At 43.4% G+C, this 20,555-nt stretch overlaps 1 protein-coding gene and 1 non-coding gene across 7 annotated transcripts in view; both read left to right on the top strand.

Moving 5' to 3' along the window:
* eif4g1a (eukaryotic translation initiation factor 4 gamma, 1a) overlaps positions 1-20,555 on the top strand; it is a 47,641-nt gene that overhangs the window by 15,186 nt on the left and 11,900 nt on the right. For all 6 annotated transcript variants that reach the window (XM_084708175.1, XM_084708178.1, XM_084708177.1 and 3 more), the window contains 9 exons: positions 5,058-5,191; positions 5,525-5,641; positions 6,030-6,428; positions 6,903-7,049; positions 17,855-18,088; positions 18,286-18,390; positions 19,695-19,988; positions 20,171-20,291; positions 20,388-20,493. In XM_084708175.1, the coding sequence (XP_084564301.1) occupies positions 5,058-5,191; positions 5,525-5,641; positions 6,030-6,428; positions 6,903-7,049; positions 17,855-18,088; positions 18,286-18,390; positions 19,695-19,988; positions 20,171-20,291; positions 20,388-20,493 (1,657 nt within the window). The remainder of the gene's footprint in view (positions 1-5,057; positions 5,192-5,524; positions 5,642-6,029; positions 6,429-6,902; positions 7,050-17,854; positions 18,089-18,285; positions 18,391-19,694; positions 19,989-20,170; positions 20,292-20,387; positions 20,494-20,555) is intronic.
* On the top strand, positions 18,124-18,200 carry LOC146270806 (small nucleolar RNA SNORD66). The gene has a single exon (XR_014768444.1). It is a non-coding gene; the product is annotated as a small nucleolar RNA SNORD66 (small nucleolar RNA).

Below are 20,555 nucleotides of genomic sequence, written 5' to 3'. Positions count from 1 at the left end.
TGCTGGTTTTTCGACTGTTTAATGGTTGTATCTCTTTGGCTATTAAGCGAGTTACGCTATCCGTGAGTGTGCGCCATTTTGCGATGTCACGTTTATATTTGCACTGTCGGAAAAAAGGCATCTGTAACACAACTGTATGGGAGACCCCTTTCCTGCTCCAGCTGCAGTTGTTGATCACAGGTTGAAAACCTGGGTGGGATAGTTATGTATTGCTAGGTGAGATGTTAGGTTAGTTGCCTCTTCGTTTCCACTGTTATTAAACTTAGTCGACATACCGGCTCGTTCCCGTTAATTGGCTCTCATCTCATTCGGCTTAAAGACAAAATGTTCCCACACCGGAGCTGAAGATTGCAGCTTTGAAACCAAGTCAATTTTGACTTGTTCTTCCTAACTAGCTGTAGAAGTCACGAAACAGAACACTTAATAACACAGTGAGTTCACGCCTTCTCTTCACCTGTCGGTGTCTGCTCTGTGTGTGTGGAGATTCTAGTCCCGCCTACGCATTAGGCACAGAAAGCTGACAAGATGACTGAGGCAGCGGGATCGACTAAAATGTTGGTGACATTCGTTCTTATGTACAAATTAATATAATCATTATTTTTCATTATAAAAGTGATCCGTTGCAATATATCGCAGCACGAAAAATTATTGCGCTCATTTACATATACCGTGCGATAAGTCAATATATTGACTATGGCGACAGGCTGAAAGGCCGAAGTATACTTCTCCGACTCCGTTACGGACAGACGCACACACGGAGTCGGACGGATTGATTGAATTTATACTACTCCGACGGCTCTGCGTGTTGAAAACAATTCACTGCCAGAAGAGTAGGTGGGGTTGCACTGCAATGCTAGCTAGGTTATCCAAAAGTCGGATCAGATTTACAAATTAGCCGTTTCATCAATAAAATAAGCATATTTTCAGCAACTACACTGCCCATTTCTCGTCACATTTTAATGTGGCGTCCCCTGCGTCCCTGACGCAAGCGGTTCTTAATACAGACAAATCACAGCCGAGGGGTATCCATAAAATGACGGACGGACGGACAGTCAGGAAAATCAGGAGGTGCACGTAGAGCTCTCCGAGGGGCACGGAGAGGGAGTTCCTTGACGGAGAGCGCGTTCCTTGTGTGCGTGTCCTTAAAAACGCAGAAGTATAAATTAGCCTTAACTCTCTGTACAAATGAAATGTACGAGTCTGATTAGGACCAGGCTACAGGTGCGATGGATCGCGTACAAACCTGGGTATCAGAATGGTTTATGTTTATACTTCTCATCCAACCACAATCAAATTCACTATCCGGATGGCATGATTTATCTGGATAAGTTATTTGTCGGTGAGGTTTTTTTTTGAACGATGACAAGCCGGAATGAAAACAAGCCAAACTGAAATTGGAGTAACAAGGCTATTTTTAAAATGTAAGGAGTAGAAAGTACAAATATTCGTTCATTTTCTTGTGGCCGAGAAAGAAAAAAAAAGTTTAAATACGAAAACTTGTAATTATCACTAGTGAACAAATCTCATTCACGTCTTACGAAAGTGAATGAGGTAAACAAATTCTTTCTGTTTCCTCGAGTCAATGTTTTCGGATACGAGTCTTTGGATCATTTTTCACGTGATCTGGGCCCTGTTCGTCGTAAGGGTTGAAGCTAAGTTAATCAATTGTCCCTTTAGCCCGTTAACATTAGCGAGCGGATTGAGAAAAGCAAATATCAGTTTGTCAACGGATCTGCATCTAAACACCCTCCCCCCGTTGAAATGAACGAACCGGACATCCGGCACGGTGCTGGAATACTGCAAGCCCTGAGTGTGCTCCTAATCTCAGCTCAATACCTGTATAAAAGGCAACTCTCCATAGAAGCAATCAATCAGATTCCAAACTCTCCACCTTGGCCAAGACCAAATAGCTGTCCAAGGATGTCAGGGATAAGATTGAAGACCTACACAAGGCTGGGATGGGCTAAAAGACCATCGCCAAGCAGCTTGGTGAGAAGGTGACAACAGTTTGTGCGATTATTCGCTAATGGAAGAAACAAAAGAACTGTCAATGTCCCTCTCGGTCTGGGGTTCCATGCAAGATCTCACCTCTTGGAGTTGCAATGACCATGAGAGTGGTGAGGAATCAGCCCAGAACTACACGGGAGGATCTTGTCAATGATCTCAAGGCAGCTGGGTCCATGGTCACCAAGAAAACAATTGGTAACACTACGCTGTGAAGGACTGAAATCCTGCAGCGCCCGCAAGGTGCCCCTGCTCAAGAAAGCACATGTACATGCCCGTCTGAAGTTTGCCAATGAACATCTGAATGATTCAGAGGAGAACGGGGTGAAAGTCTTGTGGTCAGGTGAGACCAAAAAGTTGATAGAGCTTTTTGGCAAGAGCTCGATCAACTTGCGGTGTTGGGAGGAGGAGGAATGCTGCCTATGACCCCAAGAACACCATCTCCAAGGCAACAAAGTAATGTCTCAAGAAGAAACACATTAAGGTCCTGGAGTGGCCTAGCCAGTCTCCAGACCTTAATCCCATAGAAAATCTGTGGATGGAGCTGAAGGTTCGAGTTGCCAAACATCAGCTTAATGACCTTGAAGATCTGCAGGGCTCAATGTTCAAGTTTGAAACTTACTGGCCCCAAGACCATTTTTACGGCCCCCCCCCCCCCTCCAAAAGTTGTAATGTATCGTTGTTACAACAAAACCAAAGACTTATAAATTATGTTATTCTGTTAACATGTTTAACCATTTATTAAACACATCCTGGATTAAAAAAATAACAAAAATGAAATCACATTTCTAGTGATAACATTTTTTAAGGTAATAGTCAGCAAAACAATTGACTTATAACGTCCAAACATGTGCTCTCCCCTGCTGACAGCCATCTCTGCACAACTGTAGCTGAAACTGTGAAACCTCTGGTCCCTCAATGCTAATTTATAAAAGCTTCCATAGCATTTCATCAGTATGATACTGAGTACCCAAGTCGACGCCATTCTTCTGCTGCAGTTCAATAGCCCAGGGAAACGAGGCGAACGACCTGGTCCGTCTTAATTAAGTGATATGCCATTGTTATAAGTTGTGCAATAACACGATGGGCATCTCCATTTAAATTCCAGACCAGCATGGTCAACGGCCCGGAAGATGGATTGTCAACCACTCGCTTAGCTGTGACGCAAACCAGGTGCTGTCTGCTATTAGCGTGGCTGGTCAGGGATTGTTTTTTAAATTTGTCGGTGCTAGTGTAAAAAGATGCGTACATACGACAGACGACACAGTGCATCTTAGTTACATTAAAAAAAAGCTGCTTCCGTTTGAGCCCGTAGCTCTCCTTTGCTTCTTCACTTCAGTGTCTCGCGCCAGTTGTTGTGTAAAAATGTATTGAGATTAGAGAATTACAATTTGACAACCACTCATCATTCACTACTCAACTCTTGATCGGCCAAGGTGCACCCCACGAGCTGCAAAGTTATTTATGCATTTAGCAGATAGGGATGGAGATTTGAACTGATTTCACTATTCGAATAGTATCCGAAATTATTTTCGAATATCCGGATAATCTATTTTGTTAATGTGGTTCCGTTATGTAATTAGCCTGACGTGACGCAAAGCATACAGTAAACACATGAACCACCACACATTCTGGCAATAATTGGGACTGTTAAACTATTAGATTAAATAAGGGTTGAATAAAGAAAACAAATGAAAGATCAATTTATTAACATTACGAAAAGACAATGAACTTGAAAAAACGCTGCGTCTTCAGACTTTGGCTCTTAATTTGGCTGAAAAGCGATTAGCCTATTATTATGTGAAATAAAAAGTAGGCTACATTGGACTAAATTAAACACATTGGGTAGGCTATCCTCCATAAAAACGAAAGACACACGGAGAAATATTGCATATTAACTTGGATATTAACTTGGAACCGGAATCCTATAGGATACGGTGCGCCACCACACAATGCAAACATAAACAGCCGATTACGCTAGCTCTACATGGCTACTGGTAAGAAAATAAATAAGCCACAACTGCATTAGCCATACGTATTTTTATTCAGGAGAATTAGAATGTAAACATGCTCAGGGGAGAGGCGAGTACGGAGTCGATTTACGAGCAGGCCGGCGTAGAAAAGACTGCAGGAACTGAGGTTGCTGCGAGGTACTGCTTGCCAGGACACTATGCTTCTTGTAGCGCCAAATGAAATGAAAGGAGACTCGCAGCAGAACACAGGCGTAGCCTACCTTTTTTGATGGTTTTCATCATTTTCTAACGTCACAACTATTAGAATTCACAACACGACGCGACGGTTTTTCAATAAAACATTTTTTTAAATCAAACTACGCTCATAAGTATTCGAAAAAAGTTTTCGAATACTAACTTACTTTAGGATATCCGGATATTCGATTAACCACGCCCATCCCTATTAGCAGATAGCAAAACATGCAGGATGTTAAGTTTTACAATGCCATAAAAATATAAATAAAAATTCAACCAATGCTTTGCAGTGGCCAGATCGGGACAGTGAGTTGCTAGTTTAACTGTCCCAACGTTACTTTTTACTGGCCCTGGGCCATCTGGCCATCGTTATTGTCGAGCCCTGATCTGCAAAGAGGAGTGGGACAAAATCCCTCCTGAGATGTGTGCAAACCTGGTGGCCAACTGCAAGAAATGTCTGACCTCTGTGATTGCCAACAAGGGTTTTGCCTCCAAGTACTAAGTCATGTTTTGCAGAGGAGTGAAATACTTATTTCACTTATTAAAATACAAATCAATTTTTTTTTTTTTGGACATGTTGGCGTTTTTCTGGAGTTTGTTGTTGTTATTATGTCTCTCACTGTTCAAATAAACCTACCATTAAAATTCTAGATTTTATTATTTCTTTGTCAGTGGGCAAAAGTACAAAATCTGCAGTGGATCTAATAATTTTGTCCCTCACTGTATCAACCAACAACTATCGTGCACTAGCAAGATCCACTCTCTTTTCCCAAAAATAGTTTGAACAAAGTCCGTACACATTTGTCTGCTTTCCATTCTTTCTCTCAAACTGGTGTCATCCCTCAGAACAATGGAAGCCGATTGACCCAGAGGACAAGAAACGGTATGACCGGGAGTTCCTCTTGGGGTTTCAGTTCAGCAGCGCCAGCATGCATAAGCCTGAGGGCCTGCCCCTCATCAGTGATGTGGTCCTTGACAAGGTACGACCACATCCTGCACAGCATGTTTGGAATTGCAATGCAATTTTCCAAATTACAAAGTAACTAGTTTTGTATTTCCACCCAGTGCCTGAAAGGTACTTAAATGTACTGTTTACTTAGCAACTATGTTCAGGAACTAAAACCTTGCTAACTATGTTCAGAAACCAAAACCTTGCTAGTCAGAAACTTTGAACTTTCATGCTTTTCTAACTACAGACAATGAATATTAATATTCAGTTTAACTCCCTTTATTCATCCTGTACAACATTCAAGAATACTATTCATATCTTGCAGTTGATATTTGCTTGTTGTGTGTTTGTGTGTGTGTGGCAGGCCAACAAGACCCCACTGCGTCCTGCAGATCCGGGTCGTCTGATGAATACTGGTCCTGACTTCACCCCCTCCTTTTTGGGGAACCTGGGCAGGCAGTCGACTGGCCCGCGGGGCCCGGTAAGAGACAGACTGGATGTTAAAGTGGTCTTTGCTCATTTGCCACACTGTTTGCTCCTTTAAGTCCATTGTGCTGGTATATAAAAAAAAACCATTTTGGTCACTTTTAGAACCCGTAATAGTAATAAGTTACTTTGTTAGGTAAGTTTCTAATACTTATTAGGTCTCAATGGTCTCGTCATCTCAAATAGTGGGCTAGCATTAGTGAACGATTGACAGTTTTGTGTGTTTACAGAGTTTATAGGCCTTGTCTCCTCCATCTAGTCTTCCATTGAAGGTCATGGCTCGTTCTTGCTTACCTCATCGCTCCAACCTGCCCTCCTTCCCCTCCTGGAAGTGCATTTTTACTCTCTCACCCCTCAGCTACCTCCCTTCCCTCTCTCCCCAGCCCCCTGGCCCACGTCGTTCCCAGCAGGGCCCGAGGAAGGAGCCGCGGAAAATCATCACCAGCATGTCTCTGTGTGACGACGTGCAGCTCAACAAGGCAGAGAAGGCCTGGAAGCCCTCGGCTAAAAAGCCGGCATCAGGCCGAGGCCTTACTGGGGCGGAGGAGTCTGAGGAGGAGGACCCAGAGCAGGTCAAGACCCAGGAGCTGTTCAAGCGCGTGCGAAGCGTCCTCAACAAACTGACACCCCAGATGTTCCAGCAGCTAATGAAGCAGGTGACCGACTTGACCATTGACACGGAGGAGAGGCTGAAGGGCGTCATCGACCTCATCTTTGAGAAGGCCATTTCAGAGCCCAACTTCTCAGTGGCCTACGCCAACATGTGCCGCTGCCTAATGGGGGTGAGTGTTATTGTGTTGACATGAAGAATGCTTGTTATCTGCAAGTTTTTTCCGGTCCTCTTTTTTAGCTCAAGCAACTGAATGTTCAAAATATTAGGGAACAGATTAAACCTTATAGAATCTCTTGACTTCTCTTTCCATTTAACTGTAGAAGTATCTTTTCTCATACCATTCTTACCTACCTCTTTCTTCTGAATCAATCTAAATGTATTTGTACAGTGCATTTCTTACACAGAGGTAACACAATGTGCCTCACAGTAAAAAGGATTAAAAAAAAGGGGGAGAGGGGGTTTAAAACACAAATAAATAAATGTTCCATACATGTTAAATAAATACATTTTACAGTGAGTTCTCTCACCTCTCTCCCAGGTTAGGCTTTTCCCCCCAACTTTCTATCCACCACCCTTTGTGTCCCTGTTTAAGTAATTGACAAGCATCTCTTTTCCTTGCCCACTTCCTCATTCTTTTTTTCAGCTCAAAGTGCCCACCACTGACAAGCCAGGAGTCACTGTGAACTTCCGCAAGCTGCTGCTCAACCGCTGCCAGAAGGAGTTTGAGAAGGACCAGGACAATGACGAGATCTTTGAGCGGAAGCAGAAAGAGATGGAAGCTGCCAAAGAGGTTGGAGACGTAACCGTACACTGATACGTTTGAATCCAAAGACCTAAAACGAGGTTGAGTCCTTCAAATCCAAACCCAGCATCTTGTTTTGAGAGGCAAAGCTGTACTCTGGGAATTCTGTTATAGAGTCTCCAGCTGTTTCAAAAAGAGCACATACCGTATTTCTTCGATTAAACACTGCGGCATTTACATTTACATTTATTCATTTAGCAGACGCTTTTATCCAAAGCGACTTCCAAGAGAGAGCTTTACAAAAGAGCATAGGTCACTGAACATAACAACGAGATTGTCCCAAACATTGCAAGTAGCCAAAAACATGAAGCATACATTGTGAAAAAGCTAAACAAGTGCCAAAAGGGAAGACCCATAAGAGCATGCAGTTATACAAGTTACAAATTAAAACAACATGAACCACAAAAGTGCAGGACTGTACCTGTAGAAGACAATCAACAGTAACATATTTCACAGCGAGTACAAGACTTAGCTTCGTTATATCTAACCTAAAAGAGCAATGAGTCACTTAATAAGAGTCATTGTGATCCTGGAGGAAACTAACTAACAAGTCCAGCCAAGCATTCTTAAGTGCCGTTGTACTCCCGGAACAAGTGCGTCTTGAGCCTTTTCTTGAAGGTGGGGAGACAGTCAGTGTCCCTGATGGAGGTGGGGAGCTGGGTCCACCATTGGGGGGCCAGACAGGAGAAGAGCTTGTGTTGGGACCGGGCAGTCTTGAGCGGTGGGACCACCAGGCGGTTGTCTGAAGAAGACCGTAGGTGACGGGTGGGGGTGTAAGGTTGCAGGAGAGACTTGATGTAGATGGGTGCAGTCCCGTTCACTGCTCGGAAGGTCAGTACCAGGGTCTTGAATCTGATACGGGCGTTGATGGGTAGCCAGTGGAGAGAGACGAGGAGCGGGGTAACATGGGAGCGTCTGGGTAGATTGTAGACCAGGCGGGCCGCCGCGTTCTGAATCCTCTGAAGAGGGCGGGTTGCACATGCTGGGAGACCAGCGAGCAGCGAGTTGCAGTAGTCCAACTTGGAGAGGACCAGTGCTTGGACTAGCAGCTGGGTGGAGTGCTCAGACAGGTATCTCCTGATCTTCCGGATGTTGTAGAGGGTAAATCTACAAGACCGGGAGACTGCGGCGATGTGGTCCGTGAGGGAGAGCTCGTCATCCATGGTAACCCCGAGGTTCCTGGCAGAGGATGAGGGGGTCACCGTCGCAGATCCCAGGGTGATTGACAGATCGTGGGAGATAGAGGGTTTAGCCGGGATGATGAGAAGTTCAGTTTTGGCGAGGTTCAGCTGGAGGTGGTGCTCGGTCATCCAGGCGGAGATGTCTGCGAGGCAGGCTTCAATCCTAGCTGAGATCCCCGGATCGGTCGGGGGGAACGACAGGTACAGCTGTGTGTTGTCGGCGTAGCAGTGGTAGGAGAAGCCATGGGAGGTGATGATTGGTCCAAGTGAGGTGGTGTACAGAGAGAAGAGGAGGGGTCCAAGGACGGAGCCCTGTGGGACACCGGTGGAGAGCTGGTGAGGGTCAGACAGTTTGCCTCCCCAGGAGACCTGGTAGGATCTTCCCGAGAGGTAGGATGAGATCCACTGGAGTGCAGTGCCAGTGATGCCCATCTCAGAAAGTCTGTAGAGCAGGATCTGGTGGTTAACCGCGTCAAACGCTGCAGAAAGGTCCAGCAGAATGATGACGGATGACCTCGAAGCCGCTCTGGCAGACTGGAGGGCAGTGGTGACTGAAAGGAGGGCAGTCTCTGTGGAGTGGCCGGTCTTGAAGCCCGATTGGTTGGGGTCAAGCAGGTTGTTCTGAGAGAGAAAGTTAGACAGTTGGTTAGATACAGCACGTTCAATTGTTTTAGAAAAGAAGGGTAGCAGTGATACCGGTCTGTAGTTCTGGAGGACAGCAGGGTTAAGGGAGGGTTTTTTTGAGTAGAGGGGTAACTCTGGCCTGTTTGAAGGCAGAGGGGAAGGTGCCAGAGGTAAGAGGAGTTTAAGACATGGAGCAGAAAAGTTATGATAGAGGGGGAGATGGTTTGAAAGAGAGGGGAGGGGACAGGATCAAGGGAGCAGGAGGTGGGGCGATGAGAGAGAATGAGGTCAGAGAGCTCTGACTCGGACAGGGGAGAGAAGAAGTTTAGACATTTAGTTGGGTCAGTCATGAGTGGTGAGGGGGTAAGAAAGGTGGGTTTAGGGAACCGACTGCTAATGTCGGAGACTTTTTCCTCAAAGAAGGAGGAGAAGTCGTCTGGGGGTGGGGGAGGTGGGTTAAGAAGGGTGGAGAAGGTAGAGAAAAGTTTGTGGGGGTTTGAAGCAGAGTTAATTTTGTTAAGAAAGTAGAGGGATTGAGCACTAGTTATGTGAGAAGAGAAGGATTTCAGGAGAGAGTGATACTTATCAAGGTCCAGACCGTCTTTGGACTTGCGCCATCTCCTCTCAGCTGCTCGAAGGGTGGACCGTTCTTCACGAATAACATCCGTAAGCCACGGGCAGGAGGGAGAAGATCGCGCAGGCCTGGTTGACAGGGGACAGAGAGAGTCAAGTGATGCAGTTAAAGTGGTTAACAGGGTGTCAGTGGCAGTGTTAGTGGGGTGGGACGAGAACTCGTCAATGGGAGGGAGGGAGGATGTTACAACCGAGGAGAAATGGGAGGGGGATAGGGAGCGGAGGTTGCGCCGGAAAGTTACGAGGGGAGGGGAGGTAGGAGGGGTTGGAGGGAGAGAGACAGGGGTGCAAACTCCTCAAATTATTTTGATCCAAAATAGATCATTTGTGTGATTTGGGTAGATCTGCAACACAAATATTTTTGGGGGGGAGGGGGTCCTCCAAGTAGCCTAATCTGCGAACGCAAGCTGTCATTAATATTTTTTTCAAGCTTGATTTGGCCAACCAATGTCAACATGACATGCACGCTTTTTATTTGGAGTCTTCGGGTCTGTAACTCCCAGAGCCCCAGACATGACCTCTGAAAATTGTGGTCACAAAATGCTAATTCGTTAGCCTGGACCTACCAGACTCTCGTACATTTCACTTGTACAGAGAGTCTGGCCTCGCTCCATTGACAAGCGTTGACTTCCTTGTAGGCGGGTACTCTGTTGAAGTTTAAAACTATTGGATCTGCCCAGAGCCACTCTGATCTGCCATAACCAATCGCTAGCATTCGCGTTAGCAAATTCCTTCACCACTACTGTAACAGAGCTAGCTGCCATAGCTGGAAAATCAAACTGTTCCCGAACCCCGTGGGGAGGAGGGCCACAACATCATGGCCACCAACAAAACTCAGCAAAACTTGTTCTTGCTCCGGCTTTAGTTTATAGATATTTGGCAGTGTTGCCACAACGGACCGAATGGCTTCGCTGGCATCTTTCTCCGCCGCCATTACAGAACTACAACACAAACTAGCGCACAACATCAACGTCATTGTTCTTAGCCACTCCCTCTGTTCGCTGATTCGCCGGTAGAAAGTCAACCTGAAATCTGACTTACGTACCGAATAGCCAGACCTAGTACAGTATTTTTAGGGACCATCAATAAATTATACGTTTCAAAAGTCAATAGCTTCTCAACAACATGAACTAGGAGCATCAAAATAATGTTAAACTGTTGAAGATGTATGCATTCATGCTGCAAAGCCTTTATTTTGTTCATTTTCATCTCAAGTTATTAAAAATTAATTCTTAATTCAAAATAAACCCTCTCTCTCTCTCTCTCTCTCTCTCTCTGTCTCTGTCTCTCTCTCTGTCTCTCTCTCTCTCTCTCTCGTTAACACGTTATGATTAAATTACAGGATTAATTCGTTATTTTTGTTTAATAGGCCATAAGGTGAACTAGGAAAAAGTGGCTAGAAAGTGATTTTTGTTCCCACACCTGGGCACTACTTTTTAAATGCATTTTTGCATAGACAACACCCTTATGGACTTTATGTTAAAAGTTCTCTGCTAAATATCCAGCAGTTTTTTTGTCACGATCCATAAATGTATATGATTGTACATAATTTTTTTTTTTTTTAAATCTTATGCTGCTGGTTTTGCTTGTAACTTTATTTTTATTTATTTTAGCAAAACAAAATAGTTCTCAAACTGTCATTTATACATGTACCTAAAGATTTGAGACAGGTATTGGTGCATTGCTATACTCAAGTGTGAATGTAGACCATGAAATATGGTAAATTTGTAGAAAATGTGCTTATACTTTATGAATTGGCACCAAGCTAAATTAAACATACACATTGTAAATTTTGAAAAACTGTTTTATACATCAAAATGTTCAGTAGGCACAGTGTAATCACAGAAAGATAAAAAGAAAGAAGCACACTGGCCCAAGTTGGCTGAAATGACTCAAAATGCTACCCCGTCACTTAATTATGAATAATGCCAAACATTTGACAATTCTACAATAGATTCATTGCAGCTCAAAAACAACCTAAAATACAACACAGCGCATCTTTATTCATCAGTATTATACCTACTCGTCAGTATCATACTCATCAGAATCATCCCTACTCATCAGAATCATCCCTACTCATCAGTATCATCCCTACTCATCAGTATCATCCTTACTCATCAGAATCATCTTTACCCATCAGTTTTATCCCTAATCATCAGTAACATCTTTCCTCATCAGTATCATCTTTCCTCATCTGTATCATCTTTCCTCATCTGTATCATCTTTCCTCATCTGTATCATCCCTAATCATCAGTATCATCCATTAGCATCAGTATCATCCCTATTGCTATAGTCAGAGCTGTCATCCTATGGAGCCCTTTCCTCTGTTTCCTGGGTAACATTTGCACAATTTTGGCACCGACAAATCAATACAAGAAAGTCTTGCAGACATACAGGAACATCTTCCAGACTCACATTTGCCTTGCTTGCAACTGCAGTGGACTACCTGCATCACACTTTCAGGGGCAGGATTTCTAGTCAAGTATTTTATTGTCAGATGCACAGAACAACACAAGGTCAGACTGGTCACTGAAAAATCCTTAGGACAAGACAACGCAAAGCAACCTGGCATAACATAACATATAAGTACACAGAACATAGATTACATCTGTGATAAGCAAAAATATAATAAACCTCCTAATATATAATAATATACAATACAGTATAGTAAACCTCTAAATACACAATACACATAATAACCTATACTAACCTTATAAACCTAACCTAACCTAAGACAAGTGAAGTACAATAGTGCATCTTAGCTGATAGTGCAACCAGTAGCTGAAAGTGGCAGTGTGTAAAATGACTAGTGAGAAGTGTATCAGTGTCCATATCAATGTTCATTCAGAAACCTGATGGCCCTTGGAAAGAAACTGTTGTCCAGTCTGCATGTGTGAGACCAAATGCTACGGTATTGCCTGCCAGAAGGCAACAGGGTAAAAAGACTGAATGATGGGAGGTAACAGTCTCTTAGCGTCACTTGTCGGGGGCATGGATAGTTCTGGCAAAGCTGACGATGCCATGCAGAATGCTTTGTATCTTGCATCGTTCACGGTTTTGGCAGATGAGTGGCCATACAGGTGGCACACATATTTGCAAAGTAGTTCATCATGATGTCAGGACAATAACCTCTCTCTCAACATCAGCAAGACCAAGGAGATGATTGTGGACTATAGGAGGCGTATGCACCCCTACACATCAACGGATCCGAAGTGGAGAAAGTCAGCTGCTTCAAGTTCCTCGGGGATGAACATCAGCAATGTTCTCACCTGGTCTGTTTACAAGGTGGTCAAAGCGGCCCGTAAACGCCTCTTCTTCCTGAGGAGACTGAAGAAGTTCAGCATGGACTCAGTCATCGTCACTAACTTTCACAGATACACTAGAGAGCATTCTGACCGGTTGCATCACAGTGTGGTATGGGAGCTGCACAGACCGGGACCGCAAGGCCCTATGTAGTGTGGTCCGTTCTGCTGAGTTCATCATCGGCAGGAAGCTCCCAGCCCTACAGGACACTTACCACACACAATGCCTCAGGAAAGCTGGCAGGATTCTAAGAGACTGTTACCACCCATACTTCAGTCGCTTTACCCCTTCTGGCAGGCGTTACCGCAGCATTTGGTCGCGCATACGCAGACTGGACAACAGTTTCTATCCAAGGGCCATCCGGCTTCTGATTGGACATTGATGTGGACATTGATTCACTTCATACTAGTCACTTTACACACTGTCACTTCAGCTACTGGTTGCACTATTAGTAACATTGCACTAATGTATTTCACTGTACTTCGCCATCAGGCGCCTGAATGGACATTGACATGGTCATTGATTCACTTCTTACTAGCTACTTACACACTGTCAGTTTCAGCTACTGGTTGCACTATCAGCAATATTGCACTATTGTACTTAACTGTACTTCACTTAGTTTAGAATAAGTTTAGAGGGTTAGCAATAGGTTATTATGTGTATTTAGGGTTTATTTTATTGTATTTTTATATTTATCTGTATATTTAGGAGGTTTACTTATTTAAGTTTAGCATAGATGTAATTTATGTTCTGTGTACTTATATGTTATGTTATGCCAGGTGCTTACGTTGTCTTGTCTTAAGAATTTCAGTGCCCTGTCTGACCTTGTGTTGTTCTGTGCATCTGACAGTAAAATACTTGAACATGAACAAAGTTAGACTGGTCCGGGTTAAAACTGCTACCCATATTTGTAAATACAGTCAGGTATTCATCTTTTTCACAAGCAACAGAAAATGCCTTTCTTTTGCCTTTGCCATAAATGTCAATGAAACGCCTGTAGCAAGTGGAGTGAAACCCAGTGTCTTCGGGAACATTGTCAACTTCTAGACAATGTTTGTAAGTTTCCGCTATTTTCTGATTCTCACCCTGCAAGCCAAGCCACCGTTTTGCCCGGTTTCTGAAGGTATCCCACCGTGTGCGGATAAAATACTTAGTTTTTTCTTTCTTTATGGACGGCCTTAATGTCCTTGTTTTCGCTACTTGATATTTACGAGATTGATGGAGAAAACCTCAGACTCTTTAAATGTTGTTACAAAAAGCGGCCACTATTGGTCTAGCGGCAAGCATATGATGATTTCCTCATCACTCATGATCAAAATATAATTACGCAATGAAAGAACTAGTGCTGACTTTAAACACTAATAAAAAAATAACTGCAGGATTCCACATGGAGAACTTTTTTTCTCTAGCTCAAAAACCAATAGGTGATCAGAATCAAAGGAATGTAGTGCCCCTTATATGGGAACGGGAACGGGATGAAACGAAAAACGGCTTCACCTTACGGCCTATAACGCATTTAACGTAATATACCCTCAATTCCACCCAATCTGCAACTTCTGGATGAGAAGTTCGTGTTCCAAAAAAGCTAAGATGCAACATCCAATAAAACCAAAGCGATATGCACACTTGGAAGACGTTATCGCTTTGTATACGAGCGTCTGCTATATGACTGAATGCTAAATGACTGAATGTTATCGCTTCACCGAAGCAATACCAACCTATAGTCGGCGAGGGGAGTTCAAGTAGAATGCGCCATACCAGAGCCATAGAAAAAGAGAGTTGCGACACGCTTTGATCTCGCCGACACGTGATCACGTGGTTCATGTAGCTCGCTGTAGTTCCAAAAAGCCCCACTGTTGTCAACTTTTTTGAATGGTTTTCAATGGAGCTGGCCAACGGAAGTCGCTTTCTCAGGCAAATTACGAATGAAACAGGTTCGCATGAAGAAATCCGATATTCTGGCTATCTTCAACTGACTCGTATCTACATAACGCAGTCCTCTCTGACGTTTTTGGTGTAAAATGGAGTGAACTACAACATTGTGAAAACTCACTGCCAGTGAAACGCAGGAAAAAAGCTAGAGCTTTTTCGTGACGTGATTCCGGTAGCTCGCTGTTGTTAAAAAAAACCCCACTGCTGTCAACCTGTTTGAATGGTTTTCGGCGGGACAGACAGCAGCACCATCTCATTTCACGGATATTTTCGGTATATTAACACAATGTCAATTGGTTACTGGTGTGTTGTATCATGTATGTCTGCTACTTTATTAACATGTATGTATAACATTAATTTATAATACATAACGCAATATTGTGAAGCAGAGCTAGAAATGGCTAGGCTAGCTACCATACTTTACGAACTGTACATACCAAACAGTAGCCTAATGAGGACTAAATTGTTCCACTTAACGTTTAACATTCGACTGTTGAAGTAACTGGTATTTTTAAAATTCATCATTCCACTTACAATTTACCACATTAACAACACTTATATCTGTAGTACTTGATGCAAGTTGAATCAAACCATGATCACCAGCAACTGTTCAATAGATAAAAATAGAACAGAATATACAAGGCAACCAACTGCAATTCAATAAAACATTTTATTGTTTACTGTACAAAATGTCCAGTGTTCTTCCACTCCGTTGTTTGTAGTGATCCAGTGATCTAAATGTCTGCTGTTCACAAACCTCAGCCTAGGCACACACACAATTATTATAGTGGTTGAAATGCTGTATAAAATGTCCAATGATTGAGCTCCTGCACTTCATTTGATCCTAGAAAAAGTGTTGCTTAGCTCTACATTAGATACTAGCCCTAGTCTAGCTCTAACTGCAATTAGAATCTAACAAGTCATAATCTTACGATAAATTGTATCCAAAGTAGGGATGGAGATTTTAACTGATTTCACTATTCGAATAGTATCCAAAATTATTTTCGAATATCCGGATAATCTATTTTGTTAATGTGGTTCCGTTATGTAATTAGCCTGACGTGACGCAAAGCATACAGTAAACACATGAACCACCACACATTCTGGCAATAATTGGGACTGTTAAACTATTAGATTAAATAAGGGTTGAATAAAGAAAACAAATGAAAGATCAATTTATTAACATGACGAAAAGACAATGAACTTGAAAAAACGCTGCGCCTTCAGACGTAGGCTCTTAATTTGGCGGAGAAGCAATTAGCCTATTATTATGTGAAATAAAAAGTAGGCTACATTGGACTAAATTAAACACATTGGGTAGGCTATTCTCGATAAAAACGAAAGACACACATGGAAAACTATTGCATATTAACTTGGATATTAACTTGGAACCGGAATCCTACAAGATACGGTGCGCCACCACACAATGCAAACATATAAAGCCGATTACGCTAGCTCTACATGGCTAGGTAAGAAAATAAATAAGCCACAAGTGCATTTGCCATACGCATTTTTATTCAGGAGAATAAGCATGTAAACATGCTCAGGGGAGAGGCGAGTACGGAGTCGATTTACGAGCAGGCCGGCGTAGAAAAGACTGCAGGACCTGAGGTTGCTGCGAGGTACTGCTTAGCCAGGACACTGCTTCTTGTAGCGCCAAATGAAATGAAAGGAGACTCGCAGCAGAACACAGGCGTAGCCTACCTTTTTTGATCGTTTTCATCATTTTCTAACGTCACAACTATTAGAATTCACAACAAGACGCGACGGTTTTTCAATAAAATGTTTTTTTTTTTAAATTAAACTACGCTCATAAGTATTCAAAAAAAGTATTCGAATACTAACTTACTTTAGGATATCCGGATATTCGATTAACTACGCCCATCCCTAATCCAAAGCTGGCTATATGAAATACTACTAATAACAATTGATATGTGTTGGTTGAAATATATAAAAAAATTCAGGATTTTCATCAATTTACCAGTTAACTTGCTTCGGATCCTTTAATCTGCCATTCATTGTTGCTAGCTCTACTAACTAGGCTAATATGAGAAGACTAACTTTGTATGCCAATGAACACCAATAACTAGAACTAATTTCACAGACTATAACCAAACCAACGGACTTCTGGTTATGATACACGTGCTCTCTAGCTATAGCTTCAGTAAAAGTGTTGCTTAGCTCTACGTTAGATAGCTAGCTAGCTACTAGAATTACAGTTTAGCTCTAACTGCATTTAGAATCTAACACGCTATAATCTTACGATAAATTTGATCTAAAGCTGGTTATATGAAATACTACTAATAACAATGGATATGTGGTGGTTGAAATATAAAAAAATGCAGGATTTTCATCAATTTACCAGCAAACTTGCTTCGGAGACACTGAAAATGAATGGGGTTCAACGGTGGAAAATACAATGTTTGGAACTATAGGTCGCGTGAGACACGCTTTACTTCCGCATTCCTCAATAACAATGGGAGTCTATGGAAGTGTCGCAACTCTCTTTTTCTATGGCTCTGCGCCAAACCACCCTCACTGCGTAGGGCCCTTACTAAGTCCGACTGTGACAAGGTGACTAGCACAGTTGCCAAATGTATTGCAAAAAGCTGTAGACCGATTGATATTGTTGAGGACGAGGGGTTCACCAAAGTTTTACGAGTGGCAACAGGTGACTTGAGCATTAAGGTACCGCAAAATCAAAGACGCACACTAATGACAAAAATTTGGAAAATCGGTAATATGTAATATAATTAATCATGATTAATCCACAGAAACCTGTGATTAATTTGATTAAAAATGTTAAGCATTTCACAGCCCTAATATATATAAATATATATATATATATATGTATATATATAATATTTTAAGCTGCAGTGCGGCCAGAGACAAACAAAAAATAGACAAGGTCAAACACAAAGCCTAGTGTAAAATGTAAGCGTTTATTACATAATGGTCATTTTTGGTGCGTTTATTATACGAGGGTGGCGTTTGTTTAAAGGTGACGTTAATTCAAATAAATACGATAAGTTTCAAAATTTAGACTTAAGGCATGGACAAAAAAAGGTCAAATTAAATTGAACTTGGAGCTGACCGCCTGTCTGTTCCCCACCCGAGCAGGAAGAGCGAGCCAGCCTGAAGGCAGAGCTTGAGGAGGCCAAGGACAAGGCACGACGGCGCTCTCTGGGAAACATCAAGTTCATCGGGGAGCTGTTCAAGCTGAAGATGCTGACAGAGGCCATTATGCACGACTGCGTGGTGAAGCTGCTGAAAAACCATGACGAGGAGTCCCTAGAGTGTCTCTGCAGGCTGCTGTCCACCATCGGCAAAGACCTGGACTTCGAGAAGGCCAAGGTGAGCCACATGCCTTTTCACAACGCTTCCTTTGACTCCAAAGATGACCATCTTTTTGAGCCGAGTGTCTGGGCCACTGACTTTTAAGTGATGGGATTGAGGGACTGAGGATGTCACATTAGTGGAGACACGTCACACAAACACGCACATGCTTTCCACTGCCACCCTGAACTCGTCTGCCTCTCTGTTCTTCTAAGCCTCGTATGGATCAGTACTTCAACCAGATGGACAAGATCATCAAGGAGAGGAAGACCTCGTCCAGGATTCGCTTCATGCTTCAGGATGTTCTGGACCTCAGGAGGGTATGCCGCATCCTTGTCTGTCCCAAAGACTGTTCATCTCTATCGCCCCCTTCCTCCTATCCGTCTCCTACCTCTTCCTCATCAACTCCATCTTACCCAGGGCTTGCAAAATTTCAAAATCTCTGGAAGCCCCTTTTGGCAGGCACTTTTCAGATTTTGAAAACTGTTACAATTGGATATAAAATAAATTAATAAGAATCAAGAAGCGTGGTATTATTATATACAATTTATTGCCAGTTTTGAGGCAAGTAAATGGTGCTCTAATTCTTTGATGCTGTTTATATAGCAGAACACAAGAGTGTGTGTATTAGCTGTTACGCGCACGCCTAGTGGCAGGGTGAGAGGGAGGTTTATTGTCCTTTCTGAAAGTAACTTTTAAATATAACACTTTAGTGGCGGGGCGGCCTTGGACATGGTGGTGATTGGAAAGGGGAGTGGAATGGTGTCCTGATTGGGGCCCGGGTAATTAAGGGGAGGAGTTTAGTTTTTTTAACTCCCGGATGGCGGAAAGAAGGGGGGAACCTCAGAGTTGTGGTGAGAGAGCAACATCATCGATGTCAACCGGTTGTCCCCCCTGGGTTTCTGTTTCCCCACTCCTGCCGATCCATATTTCTGTTACAAACGCCGTGCTTAATGTACCGAATATACAACTAAACGGATCAACCCTACCAACCGCAAGCGAGCTGTCCGCCGAACCAAACGGCAGCTTGGGCTGTCCTGGAGACTGGGGTGGGAGTCTACCTGGCTGGGGGTGAGTGTTCCAGTTTCTCTTTCCACCTTTCACATGTCTGGGCCTGCCGCTGTTACCGTCGGCGACAGTCTTGATATCCCCCTAGAGAACGACGACCATAACATAGCACATGGATTCAAACATTCTGACACGCATAGTGAAGCATTCACATGAAAGTGGGGCTTAGTTTTTTATTGATCATGTATTTTTCGTGAAACAATTGCGCTGTGTATTCGATACAAGTTTTGAAGCTAAACTTTGTTTGTACAAATCCACATGATCAAAAACTTCCCCATCATATTTTTCTTAAAATAACAAATCAAGAGAGTGAATAATGTGAATCAACAAAGGAATTTGATTACACTATTTCAGATAGCCTGTTGGGCAGGCTGGTGATGCATTTTGGTAGCCCGGCTGGAAAACCCAATAGCCCTGTTAAGTTGGGGTAGCGATTTTGCAAGCCCTACTCTCTCCTATGTCTACCTCTCTTTAACACAAGTTCTTGCTCTCCTTCTCCCCTTATAGATTTGAGATTTAAATGTTATACTTTGAGTTCTTTCTGTGTCCTTTGCAGTGTAACTGGATTCCTCGTAGAGGTGACCAGGGCCCTAAGACCATCGATCAGATCCACAAGGAGGCGGAACTGGAGGAGCACAGAGAGCAGATCAAGGTGCAGCAGCAGCTGCTAAACAGGAAGGACGGTGGAGGAGGAGGACGGATGGTAGGAAGTGGTTCAGGAGGCCGGGGGGGCCCCCACACCCCCGGGGGAGGCCGGGGTAGCCAGCCTCAGGACGAAGGCTGGAACACGGTGCCCATCTCAACCAAGAACAGGCCCATCGACACCAGCCGTCTTAGCAAGATCACCAAGGTGGGTTGACCCTGCAGGGGCCTTTCTTTTAACTTATGAGCTCCAATGGGTCATTAATTAGAAATAAGATTGGTGGGTAAAATGGTATTTTACAAGCTTGTACCCATTAGAGAGTAATCTGATTCAGAAAAACATATCAGTTGTTATGGTATTTTTTGTGTGTGTGTGTACGCTCCCCTCAGCCCGGTGCTCTGGACTTTAATAACCAGTTGCTGGCCCCCGGGGGTAAAGGCATGTGGGGTAGCTGGGGTAAGGGCAGCAGCGGAGGAACTGGAGCCAAGCCAGCCAGCGGAGGAGAACAGGGTAACCACACTAGAACCCACATCTATTATCATTTGGTTGTTACGCAAGGAGGTGGAACTACGGTAGCTTAATGCTTCAATCCTCTTTGTAATTCAGAGCCTGGCCGTCCAGCCACCAGCACCCTTAACCGCTTCTCAGCTCTGCAACAGTCTGCCCCACCTTCATCATCTTCCTCAGACGCTGACCGCAGGGTGCCCCTGAGGTAGGGTCAGCCATTTGCCACTTTCCCTTCTGTTAATATCCTCTCATCTCTTGTTCTCTCTC

Source organism: Hypomesus nipponensis, chromosome 10 (genome assembly GCF_054491055.1).
Source record: "Hypomesus nipponensis isolate SF chromosome 10, ASM5449105v1, whole genome shotgun sequence".
NCBI lineage: Eukaryota > Metazoa > Chordata > Actinopteri > Osmeriformes > Osmeridae > Hypomesus > Hypomesus nipponensis.
This window is presented reverse-complemented; position numbering and strand designations above follow the sequence as displayed.